Consider the following 27,713-nt stretch of genomic DNA (forward strand, 5'->3'; position numbering starts at 1 on the left):
ACAAGGCCCTTTCACCCCACAAAAGCATATCAGACAGACTGCTGTCTACAGCAAGGGGAGAAGGACTTCAGCTGACCAGAGATGGGCTGTCAGGGAGTTAGACACTGGCTTAACGGCTCCAAGGAAGCGTCAAAAAGGAACATCGGCGGTGGTTTCCATCGAGTTACAGGTGCTGAAAGCTACTCCTTCCGAGTCAGATTTCTCCCAGCTCTCTTATAAAAGACGCTTTTTTTAACACAACTAAACAAACCTGAGCTTTGTAACACACCCTCGATCGATGTTACCAAAACGTTTTCACACCACCGGAAAGTGAGCACAGGCCTGTATGTGTGCACTAACGTGGGTGCGAGCCACCACGCACGCTGTCCGGCTCTGAGGAGCGCCACTGGAGCGCCCGGCGAGTCCGCGCCACCAGCTCGCCTCAGGGAGTCACCGCGTCTCCTGGTAACTTGCTAAATCTGGCTCTGCGCTCCTCCTTCCCCCGTCAGTCAAATCCCCCCTCTCTTTCTCTCTATGCGTTGTTGTTTCCCCCCGCTCCCTGTGTGTGGGTCCTGGTGGTCCCCTCTGGAATGCGGTGGGGAGGGAGGCAGGAGCACCATTGTTCCCACAAACTGCATCCACCCCCCACTGGTCAGTCGCTTATGGCAAGGGGGGGGAGAGGAGCGCTGAGGCGAGGGATGGGAGAGAGAGAGAGAGGGCACAGAAATATGTGCTCTGATTAGAGAGAGGGAGCGGGTCGGATTTTTACCTTTATTGGTGGGTTGAACACATGAAAAATACCTACAACGAAACGGGTCAGGGGAGGTGGGCTGCGTGGAGCATGTGGCCAGGACAGGGACCGGGGGTTGCAACAAAGCCAAACGCGGTGCTCCTGGATGAGCCCGAGAAAACAGCAGCCGATATAACCCACAACCTCCCAACCTCCCAGCCACCCACCCCCACCACCACCCCCCACCACCAGGCAGAGCAGAGACAGGCCAGGCGCTACAAGGATCCTGCCACACCAGTCACTGTCAGAGCACACACACTCCCAGCCCCTGTGATTCACAGAGCACAGCCACGTCAAACGTTACAGAATCCCAACCGTACAAGTCATATGACGGAAACCGCACTGCATGGCAAACTTCCAGAGAGACAAGCCTACACAGAGCCTGGATTATGAATGCCTCCAGTTCCTAACAGTCTTAGTTAAACCAACATCAACATTAAAATCAATTAATGTGACTGAGGTAGATTCCGAGTCACAGTGGTGTCAGACTGGAGTGTGGCCTGACCTGTTGTGCTGACCAGCAGTGCGGTGAAATCATAATCAGCAACTCAACCGAACATTTTGTGATTGTCTTTAGTCCATCAATATTTTAAGAACCCCTCATCCTGAATAACAGGATTCAGGGAGAAAAGCATTCACATATGAACTTTCACATCACTGTTGTTCATATGTACGTGGACCAGCATTTTTCAAAAATAATAAGGAATAATAAGGAATTAGCCTACACGCAGAAATCCACTCTGGAGCACATTCAATTCTCCTGCACGGCACATTACGGCCTCTACTTCTGGCTCGGCTTCAAACTGAAATAAACCGAAAATAACGTGCACTTAACAAAACACTCGCACTTTAGGCTAATTACTTTTGAAACGTTAAGGCCAAATCCATCTGCACAGGACCAGGCCCCTTGGTAACCATAACAACTTCTGTTTGGGCAAATACCTTGATGGATGTTTTCAAATCATTTCAAGCGGGCTTTGGAATGTCAAATTTAGAATTGTCACGGCTTGCGACACAAGAGACCGGGATTAGGCTTTTTTTTAAGGTGTGGGCTACCTGCACAGCGCAAGTCTTGTCTGCATTTGTCATGAAGACCTCCAGCACAAATGCAAAGCAAAGCCCTTCATAATCCATGTGACATTATACAAACTCTCTCAACCAGATAAGTTGATTACTAAGTAATTACAGATTCTAAATAAAAAGGCAAGGAAAAGCATACAAGGATCTGCTATAATTTATCAAGGGCTAGACATGCCATGTCCCAGTTTCTCCCCGCTTATCTAATCATACAAACGTCATCGCGCCGACAGAGACTGTTATTCGCCAAGGTCTCCAAAAACAGCACGCGGGGCTGACGCTGAAATTCCGAGGAGGGCCATGACACATCCCCTGGCTTCGAGAAACCTTTCCAGACCACTCGAGTTAATCATTCTCCTCTAAAAAATAAAGTAATTTTGCAAATTAACCAGAGGACCCTTCAGGAAGAGCAGGAAAAAAAATCCTTTACCGTCTTTAAATCATCCCTTGACCCTACCTGTGCTGTGATTTCCAGCTGGGCTGTCGGTGTAAACCGAAACAGATTCTGTGCAAACTGGAAGTTGGCATCACAAACACGGCCAGGGCCTCCGGGAGAGCGGCTGTTGACAGGACAGATCCTGGTCTGCTCTGCGTTACCCTCCCCTTTTTTTGTCTGCGTGCTGAGGTACTGGTGCTCTGCCACTAAGCAGCAAGCTAACAACACGAAAGGCTGGACGGCTTATAAATAAATCGTCAACCAGATTTCGCAAAGAGGCAGGCGGCGTGTTCCTCTCCCTCCTGCAGGGCTGGAGATGTGAGCTCGGTTGAGTTCCACACACCTAGAACTCCATACCGCATGCACAGGACCCGTGTGTGACAGTAAGCACGCAAACACAAGCTGGCCCTTGGAAGATTTTGGTGACAGAATCTTGTGGCTCTTTTAAAAAGACCCCTTTTGGAAGAAAAAAAAAAAAACATCTTTCGTAGGTGAAAACCTCCATGAAAAGGCCAGTGGCATCCATCATGTGTCCCTTACTGACGGACCAAAAGAAGAACTGATTAAATAAGCGGAAAAAAAGGAGGGAATGCTGCTGGTGGTTCAACAGTCTCTGCCCCCCTTCATCAGCATGCAACCTTTACAGTTTTTAAAATGGTTTGTTTCCATGTTTCATGGCATTACAAGTATAAAGTTGTAGTCTACCTGAACACCACTGCTGCGGCAAGCAGATATGTCCTAAAAGGCCCCATAGAAGGATTCTTACAGCATCCCAGCAGACCTGAGTGCACCGTAGTTAAGACATCATGAAGACTGTTATCTATGCTGCAAGCTAAAACAAAGACACTGTTGGTCTGAAACCGTGGTTGTGGCTGTGTCTGCAATGCGTGGCATGCCCCCGGCTTCTGATTTGGGCCAAAAACGCTAAGAGGGGAAGACATCTAAATAAATGCGGCATTTCTTCCGCGACGCCGTTTTGATGGCGCAGACGTTTGCTTTTTGCTGGTAACGCGCCATGTGAAAATTCTCCGCTGCACATAAATAACCATGCCATTGTTGATTAATCACCAAGGAGGGAAAAAAAAAAACTGGCGAAAGCAAAGTGCTATTATGACCAAACATCTGCTTTGCGCTAAGTCGCCAATGCACTGGGATTGATTCAGAACAGAATTCCGATTTTAACTTCATTACAACTCAGAGAATAAATGTTTTGACTACCAGGTGATGAGCGCCAACTATGAGAGCCAGGGTGAGCGGGCCGCTGCCAGCTCAATTAGGTTTCCGTGCCGTGCGGTTCTCTCCCTAGCAACTGGAAAAAAATTGTCTTCCTATAGCTGGGATTTTTTTTGTTCTGTGTTTTTTTTTTTTTTTTTTTGAAGAGCACTCCTCAGCCCGCCCCCCATGCCCTGACTGTAGACATTGCCGCTTTCCCTCGATCAATTATCTCAGTCTCCCACACTGACAATGGAGAGGTTAGGCGTGTACAGAACCAGGAGCACATGGATAGCTTTTGTGCTAGGTCAGGCACGTGTGACACAAGGAAAAGTGCCTGTATGTCCCTTTCACTACAAAATAACCACTTCTACAGCTGCAGACCACTATTAAAAAGTGACAAATATAGGGTCGTAATGCAAAGATGCATCCTTTGGCCTACACACAAGATAATCGAGTTGTATTGTAATATGTAGGCTGCCCCCAAATGAAGTGGCTTCACAAAGTAACACCAGTATCGATCGCTCGTCAAAACCAACCTCTGCCATGTCACAATGCCCACACGAGTATGCTGTGCACAGCTTACGGACACAAACAGCAGACCCTTATAAATGGCATGTATTATATCAATTACAAATAGCAAAAGTGATATCATAATTGACCTCTGTATTCCTTGTAGTCACTATAAACCTGCCCAATTACAACTCTGAGTGATTAGCCCACCTACCCAGAGAATCAAAGGTTTCAAATAGGCTATACAAATTTCCTCCCAAGACAGATTTACAATCCTGTGTAATTTTCAAATGCAATAAGTCACCTACGCCTATTTTTAATGTATCCGGTTTATTAATGAAATAACTTAAGACCGCCAAAACCTAGGCACACAGCCCGCAGAGAAAAACTAGAATAAATCAGCCAACACAAGAGGTTTTGTGTTTTTGCACACATGCAAACTGAAACCAGCTCACACGAGAGGACGCCAACATTATGATAGCATAACCCACACTTCATGTTGAAGACAAAGTTCAATCAGGAGGCAGACTGAGGTGTGTAGGGCAAAGAAGGTTTGGCAGGACTGGACCAAGGGTTTACAATGAAACAACTGATTATGATTGATTGTCCACAGGTTGAATATACAGATTTTCTAAGTCAAAATCCATATGTACTAATACCTCCCAAAAAGGTATGGCGGGTGTGTGGAGAAGGGTGGGAAAAGGGTGTCATTCAAAGAAAAAGACTCCAAAGAAATTTCCTCAAATCTCCCCCCACCTCACTGGCTGAATGGTCAGCAAATTTTTAAGGGTACCCCAAAAGTTTCAATTCATCATAAAACAATAGGCAACAAAACACGCCCTGGGGACAGTCCCCCTTCACTTCTGTCTGAAAACAAAAATTAACAACAAAAAAGCCGAGGCACTGTACTAGCCCCAAAGGCCCCCGTGAAGACGAAATCTCCCACACAATTTACATGACCATTACAGGCTACAAAGACAGGTTAAGAAATTCACCCAGGTCTTTCAGTTACACTAATTACACAATAAAGACCCCCTCAACGCAGGCATGCACTCACATCTCAAACCAATCTAAAAATAGCGCTGGCTAACGGCAGAGAAAAATACTCTTAAACAGATCCCCGAGGCTATATGCTGTGGGGTATACAAATGTGCCGGACAAATTGCCGGTGTACGTTGCCGTATGTTGTACGGTTGTTTCAGCCGTACAAAACCTTTCAGAATGCTGCTGCATCAAGCGGTAGTTAGCTGAAACAGATCTTAGGGCACTGTACCTTTCAGTATAACCTTGAGGTCAAAGTACTGAAAACATTAAGCTTTTCGTGGAATCCAGTTTCTCCTCTCAAGGTAGCGAAGAAAGACTTGACACAGTTTACAAGACAAAGTAGACGCAGCCTCTTCATTTTTCATTAATGACCGGGAACAGAGAGAGTTCAGTAAAGCATGTTAAACTTGATAACTGTATGAAATAAACCCAGCTATGTATCCGACGCATAAACTTGAATGGGTGCATTCCCACTTATGAGAAGCATATCGTGTATGACAATTCACTGCGCTAAATACTAAATTAAAGTTTTTACTTTTGCCACCATATGGCACTACAAATGTTATTTAAGATAACGCGAGATTAAAAGTTAAAAGACCAAAGAATTTCTACCGAAATGCGACCGAGCTAACTTTTATTGGGGTATTTGAATGCATTGCGGAACGTGCTTAAAGGCACATTAAGTTAACAGATTCATGGACGGAAGAAACGTAAATAACCTTAAGTAGCCACTCACCATTCACTCCTTCATGGGGAACATCATTAAGGTTAAAGCCTTTGGAACTGTACGCTGCTCTTACTTCACTGCAGCTCTTCGATTTCGGCTCCGCTCGTGCCGCGACTAAAAACACGGCCAACGTGCAAACTACAGATGATACTGTTATCATCCTCATTATGATAGTTTTAACCAAAAACTGGGAGCGAAGCAAAAAAAAAGTCAAAACGCAACTCCGCTAATTAAAAATGCCGGCTTTCAAATCACCTCCTTTGATTTTTCACATGCACTGTTTGAGCTGTATGCTACTTTCGTCTTGCACTTAGCTAGCTGGCTAACTAGTGTGCTGGTGGACAGTCCGAGAGCAAGCAAGTCTAGCTTGCCAAATGGATTTTTAGAAAGTGCACGGCACTTGGGCCAGCTCTACAAGGGCCTCCTTAAATTAGTGCAAAGGATTGTCAAAAGAATGTCCCATTAAAACAGATCATAAACCGGACCAGCACAACCTCTGAAGTATTCAATGTAAACTTTTCTTCTCCTGCTTGTTTTAGTTTTTCGGCGTTGAGCGTTCCACAAGCCTCCCGAGAAGTTTACAGCAAACAGCAGATCTTTGGATTGCAACGTACTGAAAGCACACGAGTAATCTATTTAAAACGTTTCGTTGCCTTTCAAAATAAAGTCGCTTCACAGGATACTTTAAATGTGTCAGTTTTCATGGGTAAACCAGCATCCACGGCGAGCTCGGTTTATGCTGTGACAACAGTGACGGAAAAAAAGAAATGAGATAATTGGTAAAAAGTTTCTGTCGCCTCCGGCAGTTCAGTCAGTATATTGGGACCGTGGACGCCGTGTGCTGCAGTCCAGAGGCTGTACGCGCGGCGAGGTCTAGGCAGACAGCCAGCTTTGCGCGATCACGCTCCGGGTTTCTGGACAAAGAACCGGTCGCGCGCAATACCTGACGTGGACTATTGATACGTCTGGAACGGGGGGGAAGGGGGTTAAAGTATGCCTGCCCGGTTGATTTTTTTTCCCGACGTCTGCCCTCTACGCCAGACACAGTGGCCATTTAAACTGGAATTTTGTGATTTATAAATAGCTTATAAGGTATAGAACCATGGATGGATTTGTAGCCTTCAATTGTTTTAAATCAAACACTGGATATTTTCAGATGTTCGCTGACAAACGTGTATTCCGTTATGTGCATGACACCAAGTTGGCTGGAAACAAATAATGTATCTTCATATGTATACATATAATGTTATGTCAATAAATTATACAGGATGTAAATGAATGATCCCTGATCCACTGATCATTACATGGCTGGACTATGGCTGTCCCCACAACTGTCAACAAGAACCAATGGTACGTGTTCTCTCTCTGTTGCCCTCTCTCTCTCCATCTCCCTCTGTGTGTTTCTCTCAGACACACACACACACACATAATTCAAACATTCAGACTGGAACCATTACCACAGACACAACATACACAAGTTTAGACATATCCGTTAAAAGGAAAAGTCTTCGCATGACGTCCAGAAAAAAAAACAAATCCGTTGAACTAGTCACACACACTCAATGAGTGACACCCTACATCTTCTGCCCTGGAAGAAGGAAGCCTTGAAGCACTGAACAAAAACAAACACAGCACCTTAAGCCACAAAAAGTTGAGTGTGCGCGTGTGTGCTGTATGCCCTGTGTTGAATGTCGAGAGCACAATAAGAGGGAAGCTGCACGGTTGTCTGTAAAGGACCCAGGGGAGAGAACTGACACCAAGCCCAGCTATGCCCGCATGCAGCACACAGGATTTTAATATCTCATTCGAGGATGACAGCTTAGCATCGCAGCACAGCCACTGGCCTCGGGATAGAGGCTTATGAGGACAGCCGCACAACCAGGCACATTGTAATTAAAGAGCCAATCTGTCAGGAGGAGGCAGAGAGTACACCATCTCTGTTCTAGCAAGAGATGTGTGTATAAACTAGTGCGAGTTATGGTGGTATTGGTGGCAGTGGTGGGCGGGATTGGAATGAGGAAGGGGCATGAGAGGCATGCAAGGATATTACATTTTTTTTTAAAGAAATTGTATTATTATTGACATCTTACGAGGAGTAAACTGCCTGCCATCTACTTTTGCTGAGCACATCCAAACGTCTGCGGTAAAAATTGCTTGTTCAGTTGTATTGGGTCCAACATAAACGTAATCTTAAAGATCAGTTGTTTTTTTTTCTTATCATGTTTGGAGTTGACCACTTACGGAGGAGCCAGGAGCAGGGTGAAAGAAGGGGGGAGAGCGGAGAAGATCAAGAGGTCAGTACCTTGTCTACATCACAAGTCCGAGACGTACACAAAAGAGACAGTAAATGTCAGTCACAATCCATAGCTGCATCTGTTTGTTCATTGCTCGGTCACTGTTTGTTTCGGGCACTGACTCAAAACCCACATCGGAAAACCTCAGAACAGAGGGAGGGGAGACAGATCACTCTGACACAGCAGTGAACAATTATTTTTTCCCCACGCATACGCAAAAACTCCCCCTTCCCCTCCATATAAATGTCTTTCTTCCCCCTGCATCTAAGAAAGACACAGTCGGATGTAATAAACTTAAGTATAATATCTGGGACTGATCATTTCTGCAATTTATTTCCTTATTATGAAGGGAAGTGGGTTCCCCTCACATAATGCTAATCTGGTCCAAAATGTCACTTTAGCGTCAATTTGCCTTGCTGTAAGAGCCTTGACTCAGAGTTAATAAGATTTGGACAAAGGCATTCAAAATACATAGTAGTTAAGTGAATGGTTTTATTTTGATGCATCAGTGTGTGGTTTGGCCACATTTCTCAAAATTATTCTTTTCACAGTTAATCAACCCAGAGCCCAGGATGGCCAAAATTACTTGATGCAATAAAAAAGATTGGCTTTCTGACTGCAAAACTGAAGATGCATCTACATTTACATTTGTGGCACAGTGTTTATTCACTGTACAATGCTGACAACACACAAGGATACCGTTTATCTGGATGAAAGTCAAGCACGCAAAGCTTGTCTTCAGGTTTCAATGAATGCAGGTATCAGTGTACTCTCTCCTGGGTAAAGAGAAGAATGAGTTAACTAAATCATTAATCTCCTGCTTTCATGTGACTATATGCATTGCCAAATTTAAGCATGTATTCACATCTATTCCTTTACCCTTCTGCCTGAATTGACAGATTTGAAGACATTTAAACCTGTATCCAACTATGAAATAAGCCAGTGTTTGTGGGCGCATGTGAGTAGCCTGTGTTGTTTTGTGAGTGCACTCAGGGAAATGACACTCTCTCCATTGTATCATAACATTCCACAGCTTGTCCCATCTATTCTCTGCTACTCTGGCTCTGAAAGCCAGGAACCAATGGGAAACTCCTCAGGGACATTCAGAGTGCAGTGACTCTGGGTCCATGTAAATGAGTGGGCTGGTGTCACTTTCATTAGGGCGTCATAAATTATGACTGGTGGCGCATCAGAGGATATTCCCTTTTTGGCCAGAAAGTCAGCACTACAAGCGTGACTGTATACACGGGTGCATATCAGTGTATCAGGATAAAAGGCCACAATAACATATCAACTTTGCGACAACAGTAAAAGGCCTTTCAGCCTATCTTGACTCATTATTTTGCATATATTTAACACAACATATTGTGATTCTGTGCAACTTCTCATGCATTAAAATCAATTAAACTTGTAATGCAACATATAAAGCAATAATTAGTTTAAATAAATACGTTTCCAAATAATAAACAAATGATGCATTAAAATTACCACAACTACACTGAAACTATCACAGTACAGTTTTGCCTTGAACAATCCTAGGGACTTTGTCTCTACCTCTAATCCTGACAAGATGTTCCTTGCATTAATAATCCTTTGTGAATGTCATTGTGAAGTTTATGTTTAATGAATTTCCACTTGTGCCGCTAGTGATGTTGACAGAAGTTACTGTCTTAAAATAGCCCTCATAAAAGCTTCCACTTAATTATTTCTATTTTTAAAAATGTAAATACTTCCTCCATATCTATACGGAGCCTCCTTTTACAGAGACCAAAGAGATTGATCATTGCAAGTCATTTGTATAAGGTACCAGTCTTGTTGCCCCTCTCTGTATCTTCCCAAGGGCTTATTTTTTACTGTGTGGTGATAAAACTTGAATATAGTATTCAAATGTGACATAACTAAGTTGTTGTATAGCTATATCAAACTTACTTTGACTTCTATTCTGTACATTTTACTTTATATCCCACTATCATGTTAGTTTTTGTATGCCCCATGAAAATTTAATAAAATAATACAATTTAATACCTGCCAGTTCTCTAAATGGTTGCTCCTCCTCAGGGTTTTGTATCATCTATTTAACTATTTATCTGTGAAGATCACATTTGTATATATTTAGAAAAGTCTGTGGTTCCAACCTGATTCCTCTCATTTTTCCTCTTCAGACTCCATGCTGAAGCCAAATTTGAATCCATTGGGAGATAGATGTTAAGTCCCACAGATTTTATTATCTCTCAAACAGTAATTTATTCAAGGCTTTTTGAAAATCCAAACACATGATGTCATAAGCCCCATTGGAGTGAAAATGTTTTGTAACATCCTCAAAAAAATCCAGAGGCTTTGTTAAATATGACTGCCTTGATATCCCCTAAAATGCCCCTTTCATCCAAGAATAAGTCTAATTTATCCCTAAAAATGGATTCCAATACTTTGCACATGATTCATGTCAAACTAACAGGCTGGTTGTTTCCTGGATCAGAGTGATTCCCTTTACATGCTGGAGCTACATTTCCATGTTTCCAGTCTTGACAAATTTCACCAGTCTTTCTAGACTGCATAACAAATATGGTCCATGGTTTGTAGGTTATCTCACCAAGTTTTTCTTCAGACTGTTGGATATAATTCACCAAGTGCTTACTCAGGTTCTTATAGTTTTTCTAGCTCTCCAGAATTCCTTATGTCAATGTTATCTAATATTTCCTGTGTATCTTTATTCAGTGTTTGATTTCTGTAACCTTTTTACTGGTGAAGTTCCCACAAAGTAATTATTGAGTGTATCAGCAATATCTTGGCTGATATAAAGCTAAAACCACTCCCCATTTTAAATACACCTGACCTCATTTTTGACCTCCCTTTTTTATATCAATACTGGGAAAGGATTTGGGAATGTGTGTGTGTGTCTCAAAAATTCTTTTGGCAAGCCATTATGCTTTATTAACCCTGAAGTGCATTACATCAGTGTGACCCCAAAATACATCAACATGACCATGCCTTGACCATGCCATGACCATGACTCCAGTGGCTCCTCTACATCTATTCTGCAAATACTGTCAGAGTTGTAACAAAAAAAATAACATCACACATACATTCACTTGGATTTTGAAAAGTAGTCATTCAGAGAGTTATGTGGTGTATTAACTGTTTCCAAATAGACAGTTGCAGGCTGTAATTCACTGCTCATTCCTGCTGGTTTAAAAGGATGGGCACCATAATAAATTCAAGGGGTAAAATATGGTGCAAATTAAATTCCTTAATCTCAGCGTTCTGAGTGGTAGCTCTATCACCAGGATATTAACATAAGACGATAGTCAAACTTCACATTTAATTAGGAGTGTTTGCCTTCTCTCTCTATCCCTATTAAGATGCAATGTGTGTCCAACAGACTATGCACATCCAAACCTCCTCTGATCTCTGTTTGCTCTGTTCTCTAATAACTAGAATCTTCTTTCCAGTGTGGATGTGCTGCACTCCTGTTGGGAAGAGACGGGCAGCTGGATGGGATTTCACGTGGGGTGGAGGAGTGGAAACCAAGTTGAGTGACACCATTTCTGGAGGTTCCAAACAGATTGATTGTATGATTTACATACGGATATCCATGAGAAATAAAAGGAGGGAAAGCTGGATAGGGACAGAAAACGTTGGGTGTGAGTACATGAAAATTACTCTTAATGAACAGCCATAGGGATGAGTGTGTGACTGCCACCCTGGCCAGCTGGAGGGGTTGATGAGTACATGTGGTCAGTGGGGGTCTAGGTCCATCTCACTGACTGCTCATTCCCCAAGACTGCCCTCCTCTGGTGGGAGTGGGTACTGAGTCAGGCCTGTACAGATTGGGCCAACACAGTCAGCTAATAAAATCCACCCCTGCTTCCTATGCAAGTCGGTTGTGAGTGGACATAATTTGGGGCTGCCTAATCAATTCCACAGGTAGTGTGTTAGTCTACTAACTGCAAACAGTTAGAAAGCAAGAGGGTGTGACTTCATCAGCAGAAACAGCACAGGCAGCACTTTTACTAGTACCCATTATAAAAAATGAAGTGACTCATGCCAAACATGAACCTAAAGGTTAATCACACCAACTGCAAATCTGCAGGAAATTCAAAGAGCTGCTCAAAAATAGATACTCAAATACTTGGTTTGGCTCAGCTAATGTTTTAAATTACATGGTTAAACTGACCTCTAATGGAGATAACGTTGATGTGTACCAAACTATTTTGCCCTCCCAAATATCACCATTAGATGTTATTTGCAGGCCATGAAAGGAAGATTGACCTAAACATGTTTTTTGATGAAGTGTGAAGATTAGTACATCAAAGCTGATCTCTGGAGTGTACATAGCCACATATATGGTAGAGATATATACTTCCTATCCTCTCGAGTGCATCTGGCACTCTAATAGGATGGTAACTACTCCAGTGAATTGCCAGTCTTGATGAAAAAGAACAGCCCAAACCACTGAGCCCCTCAGTCCAAAAGAATGCTCACTGATTCTGTAATCCTCTCCAATGACTGTAATGACTCTTGTCTTAAATGTCTGAAATAGCCAGAGCTGATCAACATTCTCACTCCAAATCACATGGCCAGGAAGTCAGGGAGAGTCTTGCTCTGGTCATACATAAGCTGGGACTTTGTGCCCCATACCAACATCAGTCTGTGAACACATAGAGACCCACACAATCCAAAATTTGTCTTTATTTTTCCTTCTGTTTTTAGAACATGGACACCTGTTTTTATTTATTCTTCAGTACTGGTTTATTAAATTCCGTGAGAATATCTTACAGAAGGGAAGTTCTTGATACATTGACTAGAGACAACCTGATACCTACAGCTCAGAACATATCACAGTAGTCACAGTAGTCTGATAATGGTAATCTGAAGGGATCCTTTGAGTGCAATCAGCGGAGTTGAAATGAACACTGTAGAGCAACACTTTGCTTGTCACCTTTGAGAGTGGAAACACTCTCATTGGATTGAATTATTATGGCGCCATAATGCTCGGGATTCAGAAATCATAATGGCCCTCAAGAGGATGAAACTGATTGCTTAATAAGGTGCTGAAATTCAAGGACTACCGTAGCCTTTAGGTAAAAAAACCAGTAATGCTACCTTTTGGTCTGTGATCCATTAATGATTCACAATGACACTTTCCACTTCAGAACAGCACTATGAAAACAAAGATTTTTTTTTACAATACTGATGTGAATATGATTAAAAACTTTATGCTGACTGTACATCTTCACACAATCAGTGCAGGCCAGTGCAGATGACACCTACAATTCACGATTCTCTGAAATATGTCAGGAAGTTGAATAAATTTCACTGTACCTTTTCCTTGGAATGAGCCACAAAACTACTTGTGCTTATTTGTTAATTGCTCCAATTGTAATTATTTGGCATTTTCGGTCTCCTATCAGGATTTTACATGAGCTTCATTTGTCATTTTCAAATCAGTTAGATAGCTATATTTGTTGAAGACAACACCTTACTTGAAGTAGGTCTTATGGAACACCAACAACACCATAAGGACAGACTCCATTGAAGATCACACATTTTGAACGGATATGCAATTATTTCGGTAGCTTTGGTTTATCCAGTTAAATACGCCGCAGGGTTTGTATTGCAGTACTTAAGGCAAATATATACAAAATGTATAAAAATAGCCTGTACAAAGTCATAGATAGAATTACTCAGGGCAGTTGAAATAAGATTTCTATAAAATTTGACTTCAGAATATTCTTCTGAAGATGAGAAAAGAACACCCTTTCAGGTACTGTCTGGGTTTGTATATAAATGAGGCAACATGACATTAAATAGCAGTTTTTTTAAGTAACCCCAAAGTTTGCCACTTGTCATTGGTAGCTAACATTTCATCTGTAAAATGACAGATGGCTGCTTGTTTATCTTTATATGACTTAATTTAGAGCATTAGTTAAAAGCTTCCGCGAACCTTTTGTAGGGTATTTTTTTCAGTTTAATTTAGTCATTGTATACATGTTGAAAGCAAGTACTGCATAACCCATCATAAACATTATAATAACAATACATAAACAGTTTATTCATATGAAATTATGTTACTAGTGTCATAATGCTTAAAATTACATATTTCAAAGCCTTATGTCTGTTATAAGCCATTCATAATGTATATGTGCTTATGTGAATAGTTATGACCTTTACTTAAAGGCATTTCAAATTACAAATACAACTTCATAAGACCCACTTCAAGTAAAGTACCTCAACCTAAGAAAAATGGCTAGTTCCTGCCTTTAGTCTCCTAACTGCTACTGATCAATTGGTAGAACAAAACGTTTTCATCATCAGGGTTATAATATTTGCTATTCCAGTTAAGATGGCAAAAACAATGTTACAAAGTGCCTATCTTAATCCCAGCGCTGTTTATTCCATTTTTCCCCTCAATGTCCCAGTGAAATTCTCTTGAATTCTGGTTGATGGCAAAAGTGGGTGAAATCAGTGGGAAGGGTTGAGTTTACACAGAGAATCATAACACTTTCATACATCAAACTCCCTTGTTTTCAATGAGCATGTCTAAAACACACTTCTGCATGCACATGCTCCCTATTGGTCATGTCAGGCTGTCAATCATAAAATACAACAGGGCAATAAATGTACATTACTTCAGAAAATGCTTGTTTTTTTATAGAAAGATTCCTCGATTCAATACAAAAAAATTCTTCCTTAGGCTGGAAAAATGTTTGACTTTCATTGTTATAAGTACACACTACAGTAACCACAATCACAATAAAATTCCACCTCTAATCTTAGCCAGGTTCATGATGGTGATGGCTTGGCACAATGTCCATCCTGTCCAAAAAAGACCAAAAAAAAACATTCAAATTAGATATCCCTCAAGACATTTCAGAACTGATTTCAGGCTACTCCTCAGCACAATCTTCCTCTGAGAGTCTTGGGTCAGGGCAAAAACACGGCAGAGGTTCAGAAAGCCTGGAAACTGACGAGATGAGAGATCAGTGGGAGCTCCAGTGAATGTCGGTCGTGTTCACAATCACTTAGTCAGTAGTAAACGTCAGGCAGGAGTTCCATTGCTGTGTAAAACCATGTTTTTACCAGCATTCACTTTCCAAATGCCAAGAGAGATGGGCGCCTCCTGTAAAGAGAGGATGATGACAAATCTGACAGCACTTAGAAAGGCTGTGGGGAGAAGGGGTAAGGGAAGTGGTGCATTTACAAGCTGGGCCTTGGCTGGCCTAGGGTGACTGATTACTGTGTCCCGTATCCAGTATGAGCAATTCAGGAGAGGGACAGACGTAGAGACAGTATTAAAACAGCAGGTAGTCCACCAGTGCACCATTTTATTTCACAGGATTCATAAAAGGCGTTTTGCAAACTGTTTTCAGACTGCCCTGTGAGACGCTAGTTACCAATTTGTGGCACCCTGGAATTTGAAGTTGTGTCAAGAATTCAGAGGGAAGCATGGAAAAGTAATAGGGGTACGGATTTAGCTGGGATGGTCAGTGGGGTCCAAGCAGGGTTAGGAGGACGAGAATTAGGAGTGCGGGTCCTGGGGGAGCTCTGCCAGTGTTCCACAGGCCCCCAGCGGCCCCTGTCACCGATGGCCCTCCGTCGGTGTCTGTCACCAGCCTAGGGGTCAGCAGCTGCTCATTGAAGGTGAGGTCGTCCAGTGCCAAGCTGTCAGCCAGATCTGAGACCAAGAGAAGCAAAGACAGAGTCAAACAAGAGGGAAAAAAGGGAGAAAGAGATAATTATGAACATGCTGGAGGAGAGATGGGATGGAAATTGGGAGAAGGGGGTCGGGAGACGGAGAGAGAGGAGGAAGGGGGAAAGAGAGGGGGAGAGGAAGAGGGAAGAATAAACAACGTCATTCTCTCTGCGTCCTCCAGCGCGCACATCTGTCACATTGGCAACATGGAGCTGATCTCATTCCCAGCGTTTCGGTACATGTGTAACGGGACACAATACAGATTACAGGATACCGACACGTGACATACAACACTTCACGCCCACTGGGTTTGGAAGAACGTTCTCTCCAAATCCATAGACAACCCCCTGTGCCAGCTCACGGCTCGAGAGGGTCAGGGGAAGAGCCATTTCACCCTGGTCCTCATTACCATATTTCAGATAGGGTGAGCCACAACAGATAAACTTTCACCCTTTTGTGGCTAGGGCCTGCCCCAGGACTCTAAATCAACACCTCCAATCCCTGATCTTCAACACTGCACCCTTCACCCCCTACCATCACTGCTCTGTGTGTGGGGGGGGGCACTCCCTGCAGACACACACTTGTCCCCTGCCACACAGCGGCACTGCATTTCTCACATAGTCTGTACAGCGTCAGGCCGCCATCTTTTCCTTTCTCTCAGCCCTCGCATAGTTCTGCTTGGCAGTGCTATTTTCCTGCCTTCCATTCTCTGATCGCACTGTAGAAACGCTTATTATTCCTTAATTTATGTCCATGCGTTTCCCCATCTGTTTTTGTATTTGTGCTCGGTGCACCTTCCTGGAAAGGGCTCACGGTAAGATTGAAGCGCTGAACTTTTCAGTTATGGGAAAGGGCAATAAATACCCGTGATAAAACGCTGACATCGTGGCACGTCAGCTATGTGTGGATTTGTCCCCCCTTCGGGCCAGCTTAGGAGGCACCTCTGCTGTGAGGCTCTGACTCGGGGGGGGGGGGGGCACTCCCTGCAGACACACACTTGTCCCCTGCCACACAGCGGCACTGCATTTCTCACATAGCTGTCCCAACGCTCGGCAATGAGCGCGGAGCAACAGACACAACTACAACTGCAGCAACAACTGCCAGGGGATCAACACTGGCAGCGGCGAAAACAGTTACAGCATCAAGATATACAGAAAAAAATCCGACAGCAGCCGTAATGACAGCCGCAGTAAATACAGCTTCAATAGCTACAACATCAGCATTGGTAACAGCCACAACATAAACTTCCAAAACAGCAACAACCACAGCATCAGTACAGACAAGAGTCACAACAGCAGCTATGCCAATAGCATGAACAGTGACAGAAACCAATCTGACAACAGTCACAACACCAACAGCACACATCAACAACACATTAAAAATATCTGCAAAATCAGTGGAAACAACACTAACAACAATGGCCAAAAAACAGCCAAAAATATCAGGGTCAGCTATGGTGCTAACATGGTCACAATTGGAATTTAAGCAGAAACCATGAAAAGTGGGCATAGGAAGGCAAACCGATTGCCCCTCCCTGCTTCTGTTATGAACTGGTTTTTGCTCTGCAGTTTATGGGAGTGTGTCTGCCCACAGCAGTGGCAAAGGGTGTCTGCTGTCCCATTCCCCTCGATGAGCATCAGGCACTGGGGTGGAGCTCATTCAAACCAAGCAGCCCGGAACACTTGTGTGTGACATATGGAAATTCAGTCACACAACTGAAATTTCTAACACCCAACGACCCACACAACATATGTTTTAAACACATGGGTCTGCTGGCAGGGTTCTCACCACTCTGAGGGCTCCTGGTAAAACTACCTCACAGGGAGGAAACTGCCAATCTGAACATGTGATTAGTAAGGGGGGGGGTTGAGGGTTTGATTAATTCTCTGTCAGAATCTTAAGTCGGTACCAACCCAGAACTGGGCTCAGTACAGGAAAGAGCTGGGGGGGAGAAGATCCCCAAGGGGTCCCTGCCAACCCAGTGGGCCCGTTCGAGCAGGCAGAGTTTAAAACAGAGGAAGGGAGGCAAATAAACAAACCTCCGATTGCTTAAACCTCTTCAACATTTCTTTGCAGTTACGGCAGAAGTTGAATACAGGCCAGAGGACAATTAACTTCTCTTTTTCTTTTCCTCTCCCCTCTAACAAGGCAGGGGTTTGACGTTCTCTCAGCCCTGAAAGGATTATTTGTCATTGTGACAGCAGTGCACTGTATTCCTGCACCAATTAAAGCCGAGGTGCAACGCGATACAGCTTTTACAGACAGCGCAGCGGTGTGTATGTGTGTGTGTGTGTGCGTGTGTGTGCGCGCGCATGTGTTTCTGTGTGAGTGGGTGAAAGAAAGGTGTGTGAGAGTTCATTGTGTGGTCTTTGTATGAGAGCAGTGTATGAATGTGGTGAGTGAGCTGTGTGACTGCGTGTTAATCAGGGAGTACAAATGCATTCCAAATGTCCTGAAGTACTAACACTGAGACAAAACCCCTTAAGGAAATAGAGCACACAGACACATACGCTCTCAGCAATGTTCTCTGGCTGAAAAGGCTTGCATTTCTCATGCTCTCTGAGAGAGGCCTGGTTGTGAAGGCCTCTCTCAATATTCAGCTCAAGCTGAAGACTGCAAACAGACTCCTTCCCCTCAGTGAGAAACACCTGTGTATGTGTGTGTGTGTGTGTGTGTGTGTGAGTGAGAGAGAGAGAGAGAGAGAAAGACGCTAAGGAGAATTGGGTGTTACTGGGGAAGACAAGTTGCCAGAACATGCACTGAAACATAAAGATGTTGATGTTGACTTGCATTACCCCTTTTTATTAATATGATCGGCATGGGAATTCCTACTCCTTTTCATCACACTCTAACTTGCCAGCTAACCCTATTCTATACTATGCTGCACCGCACTACACACACCCACCCACACACAAACAACCACTGGCTCACACATGCACACACACGCACGCCCACAAACTCATCCGCAGGCACACAAACAAACACATGCAAAAGGAGCAAGGTGCACATGCATTCAGGACCAAAGACAGGTGCGGCTTACTAAAACATGGGAAATGGTTAGGATAGCAGCCACACCACTGAAGGGGGTGGTGCCAAGACTTATTCTCAATAACTTATCCCATAGTCAAGAGGAATGTACCTTGAAATTAAAGCGTCCGGGGGAGGAAGACATCAAAATAAATTGCAGGAGGTTGCAGGAGTTAGCAATCTTCTTTTGGCATTTGAAATAATAACAAAAAAAATCACATACTCAAAATATTTTGGCCTGAGGATTTACATTCAGGTATTGTCCAGGGGTAACAATAACACTCTTCCATTACACCGATACATTACATGTAACTAGCTTCTGATATCCGGCAGGTTGAATGGGATCCACACTGCTGGTTACAGCGTCCTGTTGCACCACTGTTAACGTGACTGGACCACACCTTTGCTGCCTTGTTATGCACATGAAGAGCATGCCTGCTGAGCTGGGGGGTGAGCCGATGAGCACCAAGCGGTGCGTGTGCACTGAGGAGGCTGCTGCAGGGAGACAAGCAGGGCCGGAGTAAGACTCCACGCCCGTGTCCAAATTACAGGGGCATGCTGGGAGCCGGAGAGCCCCATGGCCAAGATAAACGTGCCGCCCAGAGGAGGCCGAGATGCAGGAACAGTGCAGCTTTGTGAGTGACACTGCTCTCCACACCTCCTCAACACACACTGTTATTCCACTGCCGGGAGATCTCTGACACCGAGCGAGAACAGGAATGAGAGAGAGAGGGGGAGAGACGGTGGAGGACCGAGACAGGACAGAAAATCTCTTGGAATCTCATTCGCTTTCAAATTTTTGTGCGATTAGCAAAGTTATTGTGACCCTTGTTATTATTGCAACGTTCAGAGAGGAATTTGGTAACAGTTCAGGTCATTGTATCACGCCATTTAACAAAATGCACTCTGAACTCAAGTGAAAGGGACAGATGGCAGGAAGCCTTAAAACAATGAGAGCTATTCCTCTTCAGCCTCCTGTAAGTTCAGTGAGTGTGTTCAGTGCCAGACAGCACGTCATTGAAAAGCGTGACATTTCATCTGAAACCTAACCGGAATAAAATTTTTACTTATGGATTTGCTTTTGAAGTATGCCTGTCGGCATCATTTAGATCTTGCACGCAGAAGATTTCATTGTGTGTGTGTGCGTGTATCATGGTGTCTGTCCTTCCCCGTCTGTCAGTGTGTTCGTGATATGTAATTTCTCTCTGCTCCAGGCAGTTTTTTCATGCGTATGTGTGTCTCCCGGTATAATGCAGCATGTACAAGTCTTCAGTGTGCATCTGATGTGTTGATTTATTTGTATCAGCTCATTACACAGAACACTCAATGACTCAATGGAGTCATGACTGAGTCAAATGCAAGTCAGCACTTTACTAGCATGGCCAATGGTGTGAATACGTGTGTGTGTTTCTGTTTGTGTGTGTTGTTTGTTTATGACTTGTGTCATGTAATGACAAGAATAAGAATCACACAATACCCTCCTTGCACTTCACATTCAGTGACAACCTTTATGGCCTGTTGACTTTCTACTGCAATCAACTTTGTGAGGGAAAAACCGCACGAACAGGAGAGCCAAGAGAGAGGGAGACAATGGAGGACAAAGAGAGAGAAACAGACAGAGAGCAATAAATTCTCAGGGAAGACAAACTCACAGGGAATTAGTCAGGAGTGCCTCGATAAGACGAAACTCTGAGCACTGTTAGGGGCGCAACAAGAACAAATTAGAGCTGACAAAGAACTGATTATGTTAAGGTTATTGGTCTGGGCCGGGGCCACGTTAGGGTGGGGTGACAGGGACGAAAAAAGGGCCATAAATCTCCCAGTTAACAGCGCCTCGGCGTACGGGGGGTTGACAGAGGTCGCGGGCGGGGAGGATTCCGGGAGAGACGGAACAATGGACGGACTCCAGCTGATTCCAGGGGGCGGGAGGGTGAGGGGAGGCAGGATCGGGGCCGGCCGCAGAGGGACACCGGGCCAGCTGTGACCCCCGCGCGCCACGGCGTGCGCGCCCGGGCCGGCTCTGACCCCCGCCCTAACGGGGCGGGAAGGGCAGCCCGACGGGTCGCGCTGTGGAAGCACCGGGCCCTCTGTCCATGCGAACCGCGTGGCGCTGCCTCACACGACAGGACTCCGGTCTCAGGCAGTAAGGAGAGCCGATGGACGACGTGCGCATGGAAGCCACTACATCCCGAGGCCTGGCGTTGTCAACACACAGTCACACGTCAGCGTACAACCATAAGGGCATAGGATGGCATACTGAATGCCATGCCGCTGAGGTGGCAGTGTAGCATAGTAGTAAGGAGAGGGACTTGTAACTGAAAGGCTGCTGGGTCGATTCCCCCCTGGGGTGCTGCTGTTGTACCCTTGGACAATGTACTTAACCCACAATTGTCTCAGTAAAGTATAAATGTAAATGCTGTATAAATGAGCAAAATGTAAAAAAACTGTAACATTTGTAAGTTGCTCTGGATAAGAGCGTCTGCTATATGCCAATAATGTAAAGTAATGTTATACAATGGTAACAGGCCAGGTGTCAAAGCAGGATGTTCGGTCCACTCCAGCTACCAGAGCAACGCATCGCAGAGCTGTTTCCTCTAAACTACAGTAGAACTACTGTACAGGGCCAACCTGGGACGGAGGATCTATGTTCAGGTCCAACCGATCGAGCCGACTCATCAGATATTTGGGATGTGTTTCCACCCTCCCTCCTGTGGAGGAGCGCACCCGCCCTGATGCTGTTGACACAGCTGGTGGTGAGTTTCATTATTTTTTGTGAGGGGCACGGGGTGGAGAGAGGCAAGCGGGCAGTTTGACCGAAATGGTTGTTTACGAGCCTGAGGAGCGGCGGTGTAAAACGCCGCTGTACAGTCCATCCCTCTGTCTGCCCATGGGTTGTTGTCACCCCAGTTTTCCCAGTATCCCGGTTGCGATTATTTGCAGATGAGCTGGAGCTGGTGCCGTTGCTTCTGGGAGAGGAGAAAAGTTCACATCTGGTCCATTTTTATTTGCTGGCTTGTCAGGTTTCTGCTCTCCCAAATGAAGAGATGGCTGTATAGATATCCGGAGTAGAGCTTGGTCAGTGAGACCTCACCTGAGGGACTCCACTCCTGTTCCCCTTTACCCCTCCCACCCTCCACTGCGCTGCAACTATACCCACCGCCATTGTGCCACTGTGACATGGCTATACCTACCGCCATGACACCTAAGACGTGAAGAGCACCCTTTCTCATCTGAGAACAGACACGAACACATGTACACATTAACACATAGACAGGCATGCACACATGCACACAGTCGTGTGCACAGTCATGTCCACATACACAGATATGCACACACGCACAGCCTCCTAACTTCAATCATCGCATCTACGTTGCATTTACATTCTGTGTAATTACCGCCGAACAGGCTCTTGGGAAAGATAATTTATTTTTGAAGATATTTGAGACACTTTATTTTGATACACCTGTCAAGAATGTCCTATGCGGTGTGAAATGTTAAAACAACAAGCATCTTGGATCAAGATGGTGATGGTCCAGAGTCTCTCTGTCATGGGGCAGCAGTGTGGAGTAGTGGTACGATGCAGGGCTGGTAAACGAAAAGGGCAAGGTACTTAACCCAGAATTGCCTCAGCAAATATCCAGCTGTATAAATGGGCAACATGTAAAGTTGTAAAACATGTAATTCGCTCTGGATAAGAGTGTCTGCTAAATGACACTAATAATAACGTTTATGTGTGTCCTCTGTATGGCTCTGCTGTCACATCTGCCAGCCGTTTGAAATCCTCCCGCGTGCCCTGTTCCGACCCCCCTGCACAGTGTCATTAACCTTTCTCACAACAGCACGCTGTGACAGATCAAAAGCACACCAGCCAATATGGAGGGAAACGTTATGAAGCAACAGCTATCAGGTAGACATTTGGTAGACATTTGCTTGCAAGATTTTTGCAGGTGCTTGAGAAGAGAAATAGGCTAAGACGAATAGGCTAAGAAGACCCGCGCGCTGCCCCTTGCAAATGTCACTGTCACTGCGTTGGTACAAGCTGGTTAACATTTCAGCCACAGAGATCTTCAGCGAAGGATGGCAAAGGTCTGTGTGACTCGAATGTTTCACATTCGCTTACAGGAACCAGCTGCTGCTAAGTGGAACTACAGAGAGGGAGCACTGTATATGCCCTTGTGCTACATGTTTCAATTTATACTATGCACTCAGACATATGTATCCTGCTCTGTGCATGCCTGTGTGCTGTGACCTTTCACCCCTCTCTCTTTACTCTGTCTCATACCCAAGACAGGTATTTGCTCTTCGCTTTGATGTTTATCCACTACTATAGCCTACGACTGTGAGGTAAAGCCGGCTCTGTCAAAGGTCAAGCCTGAGGCTTATTAGAGTGCTGGGTCCTGGCAAGCCATTGGTCAATTCTGAGCTCAAAATTCTACAGCATGTTTTGGGTTGCTTGAAATGTTTTTTTGAGGAGGTGGGCGTGCGAGAGGGTAAATGTGTCACTTCCCCACCCCCCCAACCATCCCTCACCTTCTCACCCTCTGTTCGGCCCCCGTCTCACACCCCTTCTCTTCGCCGCCCTCTTCAATGCAATTCAAATCGGCTTTGCTGCCGTGACTAGCACAGGGTGTGCATTGCCAAAGCATATAAATAATGGAATCCCAATCAACACTTCTCACTTTTTCTTTCCCCCCTTCCTCCATCTCACCCGATCCTTCGTCCTCTTTCTTTCTGTCTTTCTTTCGCCCTCTCCCTCTCCCTCCGCCCCCACCCCTATCCTCTCATCCTCCCCGGCTCCCTCCTGACCTCCTATCTCGGTCGATCTGGAGCGAACCTGTGCGCGGCCCCGCCCCGCCTCTCTCTCTCGCCGCGCTGCGTGTTTCACATTACAGGCATTTTTCCACTTTGTATTTTGCTAACCCCTTGTACTGATAAAAGGCTGAGGTGCCTCCAAAAAGCCTCCACGCTAACAGTAACAGTGCAAAACACACTGGAAAATAACCGCGCACATGTTGAGAACATAAAAAAGGCCAGAGAGAGGAGGGCAAGGCTGAGAACCCTGCGGGCCCACAACCAGAACACACGCTACACTTCCACCGAAGTGCTTTCAGTCCCCTTTCTCCCGCCTACACACAAAGACACACACATATGCACACACTCGTGCACGGATACACACACACGTTCACAAGCGCATGTGCACACATACGCACACTCACGCACACACACACTCACATGTGTGCACACGCACATACATACACACTCATATGCACACTCACTCAGTCACTCTCTCCCTCACACACACATACACATTCCTCCTTACAGAGCCAAGAGAGGAAGGAGAAGAAAGAGAAGTGGGTCTTTGACATGAGAGAGGTGACGGGCGTACAGGTAGGATGGTGCAGGTGCATTGTCTCTTCTGAGTGACGAGTGACGCGAACAGCACTGCCAGGTGCGTCTTTGAGAATACCTGCCCTACAGTTCAAAGTGTGTAGAGTTACACACTGCCAACACGCTCACATTTTATGATCTCATGAAAACACGTACACATTTCCATACACATGAATGAATACAGACACACACGTGCACATGCACTCACACAAAACACATCCACAGCCATGGTTATGCGTATATCTTGGACACATGCACACACGCACGCACGCACGCACGCACAAAGCAAAATGACTCTTCAATAACCACTGGTTATTGCACACAGATAATGCTGGGCCTAGGGGGCTCTAGGCAACTAAGGTGCTCATTCCATGTGTCCATGAGTCCTACTGAGTCATAAAGACTTCAAGTCTGAGCTGTGTCATTCATCAGTGACGAATAGCAGAACACAGTGCACTTCTTTCCAACAGGGTAGGGTGGGCCTTCTGAGCCACTTTCACACATCGCTTTCGGCACCATATGAATCACTCAGACGATGCCTGGGAGATGTGCCTCTCCTCTGTTGGTGATCACTCTCCAGGTGCACTGCGGCACTTGTGTTCTGAGACAGCTATTGTATGCCTGTGACTATATCGGAGGATTGCATTCGCTGTGTTCTGCATGAGCACAGAGCTTGTAGTCATGAGACGAGCCTAATGTCCAACTAGTGATTCCAAAAATTGGGAAACAAGCATAAATAAAAAAAGTACTTTTATTTAATACTAATGTATATCAGATGTTAATACTAATATATATCAGATGTGAGAGACACAGAACAAACACCAGACATTTCAAGTTTTTCAAGTTTAACCCTTCTAGACCCACTTCACATTAAGGCCCAAACACATTGCTAATGGCCAGTGTGTTGTTAACGACCGTAGTATGGTTAGTATTCTTCAGAATTTGTGGAGGCGTACCGAAGAAGGCAGCGGTAAAAAGGTCATGCAGCCGAGAGAGCAGGCAGCAGATGGCTGCATCTGAGAAGGCCAGGCATATGGACAGCTCAGCCCCTGTCCTGGAGGAGCTCCTGAGAGCTACAAGACTGATCTTTCCCCTGAAGTCTCTGCTGGGGAATTCCACGGAGCTCACAGAGGCAAGGATGGGAGGAGGATAGTTCTGGAATCTCGGTCGAGAACAAACGAATCACTCGGTCATTCCTGCTCACTTAGAACATGCAAGCAGCTGACAGCTCTGAGAGTGGGGTGCCTGAGTCTGGCCAGTGTCCTGTCTGCGCCTCGTAGCTATGTCCTCTGTCACCCCTGGGTATTACTTGGAAAGGGGGGTGGGGTCGGTTCCTCTTGGGCCTCCTTTTTATTGGCTTCATGGGAGGGGATATCTCCTCCATCTCTTGAAGCGCCAGGGCTTCCATTAGCTTCTTTGTTAACTTTTCACCATCTCTGTTTCTTTCACTCTAAGTGTACAAACATCACTACAACATATCCAGCAATACAAACGCACGCCCTAAATGGAAACGATGACAAACACCCCATCTGACAGTCCTCTGGTCCCCCACCCTGTCAAAGTCAACATGCCAAATCACCACTTTGGTCTGCTCCCAGCAGAGTCACGCAAAAGAAGAAGAGAGGATCTGCGTCCAGACATTTCAGAGGAACACTACAGTCATAACCCGTTTGAAGCACACAAAATGGCAAGAGAGAGAAAATGAACTCACAGAGACACTGCTAGTCATTACAGCGGGCGGACGTCTCTAAGCTTTGAGGGTCGAGGCCATCCATGGTTCATAGTTACCATTCAGTAACCATTTTAAACATGGAATATCCAGTCAATGCAGTTGATCCAGTCACTGGATCTGATCTGTATTCCAGCTCAAATATGAAACACAACTGGACAAATAAGAGCTGTAATGGATTAAAACCCAACAGGCCCTGTCTGAAGCTACCATATCTGCCCTACAAGTTGCAATTGCAGTATGGAACCTGATGACACACATTAGAACTTTACTTCCTGTAAGCCCAACACAGGTTTGACGCAGCGGAACAGGCTTCTGACCTGCAAATATACGAAGGCGTCTGTGACGAGGCGGAGGCCCCAGGCCCGAGGCTCCTCCGCACTCGTCCTCGTCATCGCAGTCCCCGCTCTCCATGTCCTCTCCCTCCTCGCCTCCGCCTCCGCCCTGCTCCACGGCGCGCCCTCCTGGCCGCGCACGCCACCGCCTCTCGGGCACCGTCACCAAGCGCAACAGCTGAGGCGGAGAGAGAGAGAGAGAGAGAGAGAGAGAGAGAGAGAGAGAGAGGAACGTTACAGGAACATACAGCACTTCACGCCCTGAGGCATCTGGCTCCGTCAAGGACAACGGCGCATTTGAATGGCAACAACAGATACACTGGCTCTGTTTATTCAGCCCGCAGTTTTATTTCTGCAAACACAGTGTGTTTACAGAGTCGAACAAAGTTCCAAGCTGAAAGCTCTCCTGCTACGCAGCGAACATGTATAATTTCCTGTTGGAAAACGGACCGCTCCAGGCCATGGTTGTGTACTTGTGTTGTCGTTGGCACTCACGACGTCCCTGGGCAGTTGTCTGTTGAGCGGTGTGGTTAAACTAGCTTACAAGAAACAAACAACACCAATCACATCGCAATTCCCGGGAATGCAAGACTAACACAGCCACGCTTCACCAGTTAGGTAAGGCATGCAGACCCTTTGGAATGGAGCGTTCAACAGGGCAAAGACTGCACAAGGGTAAATGGTCAGGAGCAGAGGAAACATTGTTTGCCTGCAATAAGAATTACACTGGTGCAACCATCATCACTCACATCAAGTCCATACTTACCATAGCTGCAGCTTCCAAACCACCCTGACCAAAAAGGGGACAAACGAGTCCCACGGTTTATATGCCCTGCTGGTTTAAAGCATCAGCTGAACGGATGAGTAATTACAATAATATCTTTGAGCAATCACAGATGGGAATGTGTATGTTTGCAATGTTTACATGATCGCGGCTTTAATTAATCACTCCAAAATTTCCCCCTGTCCCTCTGCCAGCGTGATTGGGGGGGGGGGGGGGGGGGGGGGGACTGCATGCTGGAAAAACAACAGCCACCACGCCTCCTCCCCTCTTAAATGTTTTATAAACGTTTGCATCGGAAAAGACAGAAACAGCAGAGGGTCATGGCAAGCTTCTGTACCATGTCTGTCAAGGGCCCTCCCTCTCCTCTTTTACTACTTTAATCATCTTTCTCTCCCTTTCATCCCTCCTCCCCCCTCCTTCCCCCTTTCTTTCCTTCATTTCCTTCCTCTGTGCATGTGTTTTCTGCTGTTGTTGTTTGGTTGTTTGTCTAATCAAGAAAATTGGGTTCAGATGGGCCCCGCGTTGGACAGCTGCACTGAGGAGAAAACCATATCCATAAAAATTCTTTGAATCTGGAATTGGCTCACCGCTCACATTCAGACTGGACCAAAACCGAGAGAAACAGATCTGATGATCTTTCTCACAAGATGAACATAGCTGTGGACTCCACTTCCCAATGTGCACA

General features: G+C 45.2%; 2 protein-coding genes across 2 annotated transcripts in view; both read right to left on the reverse strand.

The window, feature by feature from the left end:
- LOC118775156 (glypican-4-like) overlaps positions 1–6,575 on the reverse strand; it is a 30,517-nt gene extending 23,942 nt beyond the window's left edge. The window contains exon 1 of the mRNA XM_036524907.1: positions 5,788–6,575. Within this exon, the coding sequence (XP_036380800.1) occupies positions 5,788–5,944 (157 nt within the window). The 5' untranslated portion in view covers positions 5,945–6,575. The remainder of the gene's footprint in view (positions 1–5,787) is intronic.
- Positions 6,576–14,545: 7,970 nt separating this feature from the next.
- LOC118775594 (glypican-3-like) overlaps positions 14,546–27,713 on the reverse strand; it is a 74,353-nt gene continuing 61,185 nt past the window's right edge. Inside the window, exons 7-8 of the mRNA XM_036525581.1 lie at positions 26,230–26,422; positions 14,546–15,747 (exon numbers count right to left, since the gene is read on the reverse strand). Of these exons, the coding sequence (XP_036381474.1) occupies positions 15,557–15,747; positions 26,230–26,422 (384 nt within the window). The 3' untranslated portion in view covers positions 14,546–15,556. The remainder of the gene's footprint in view (positions 15,748–26,229; positions 26,423–27,713) is intronic.

This window comes from Megalops cyprinoides, chromosome 3 (genome assembly GCF_013368585.1).
Source record: "Megalops cyprinoides isolate fMegCyp1 chromosome 3, fMegCyp1.pri, whole genome shotgun sequence".
Taxonomy (NCBI): Eukaryota; Metazoa; Chordata; class Actinopteri; order Elopiformes; family Megalopidae; genus Megalops; species Megalops cyprinoides.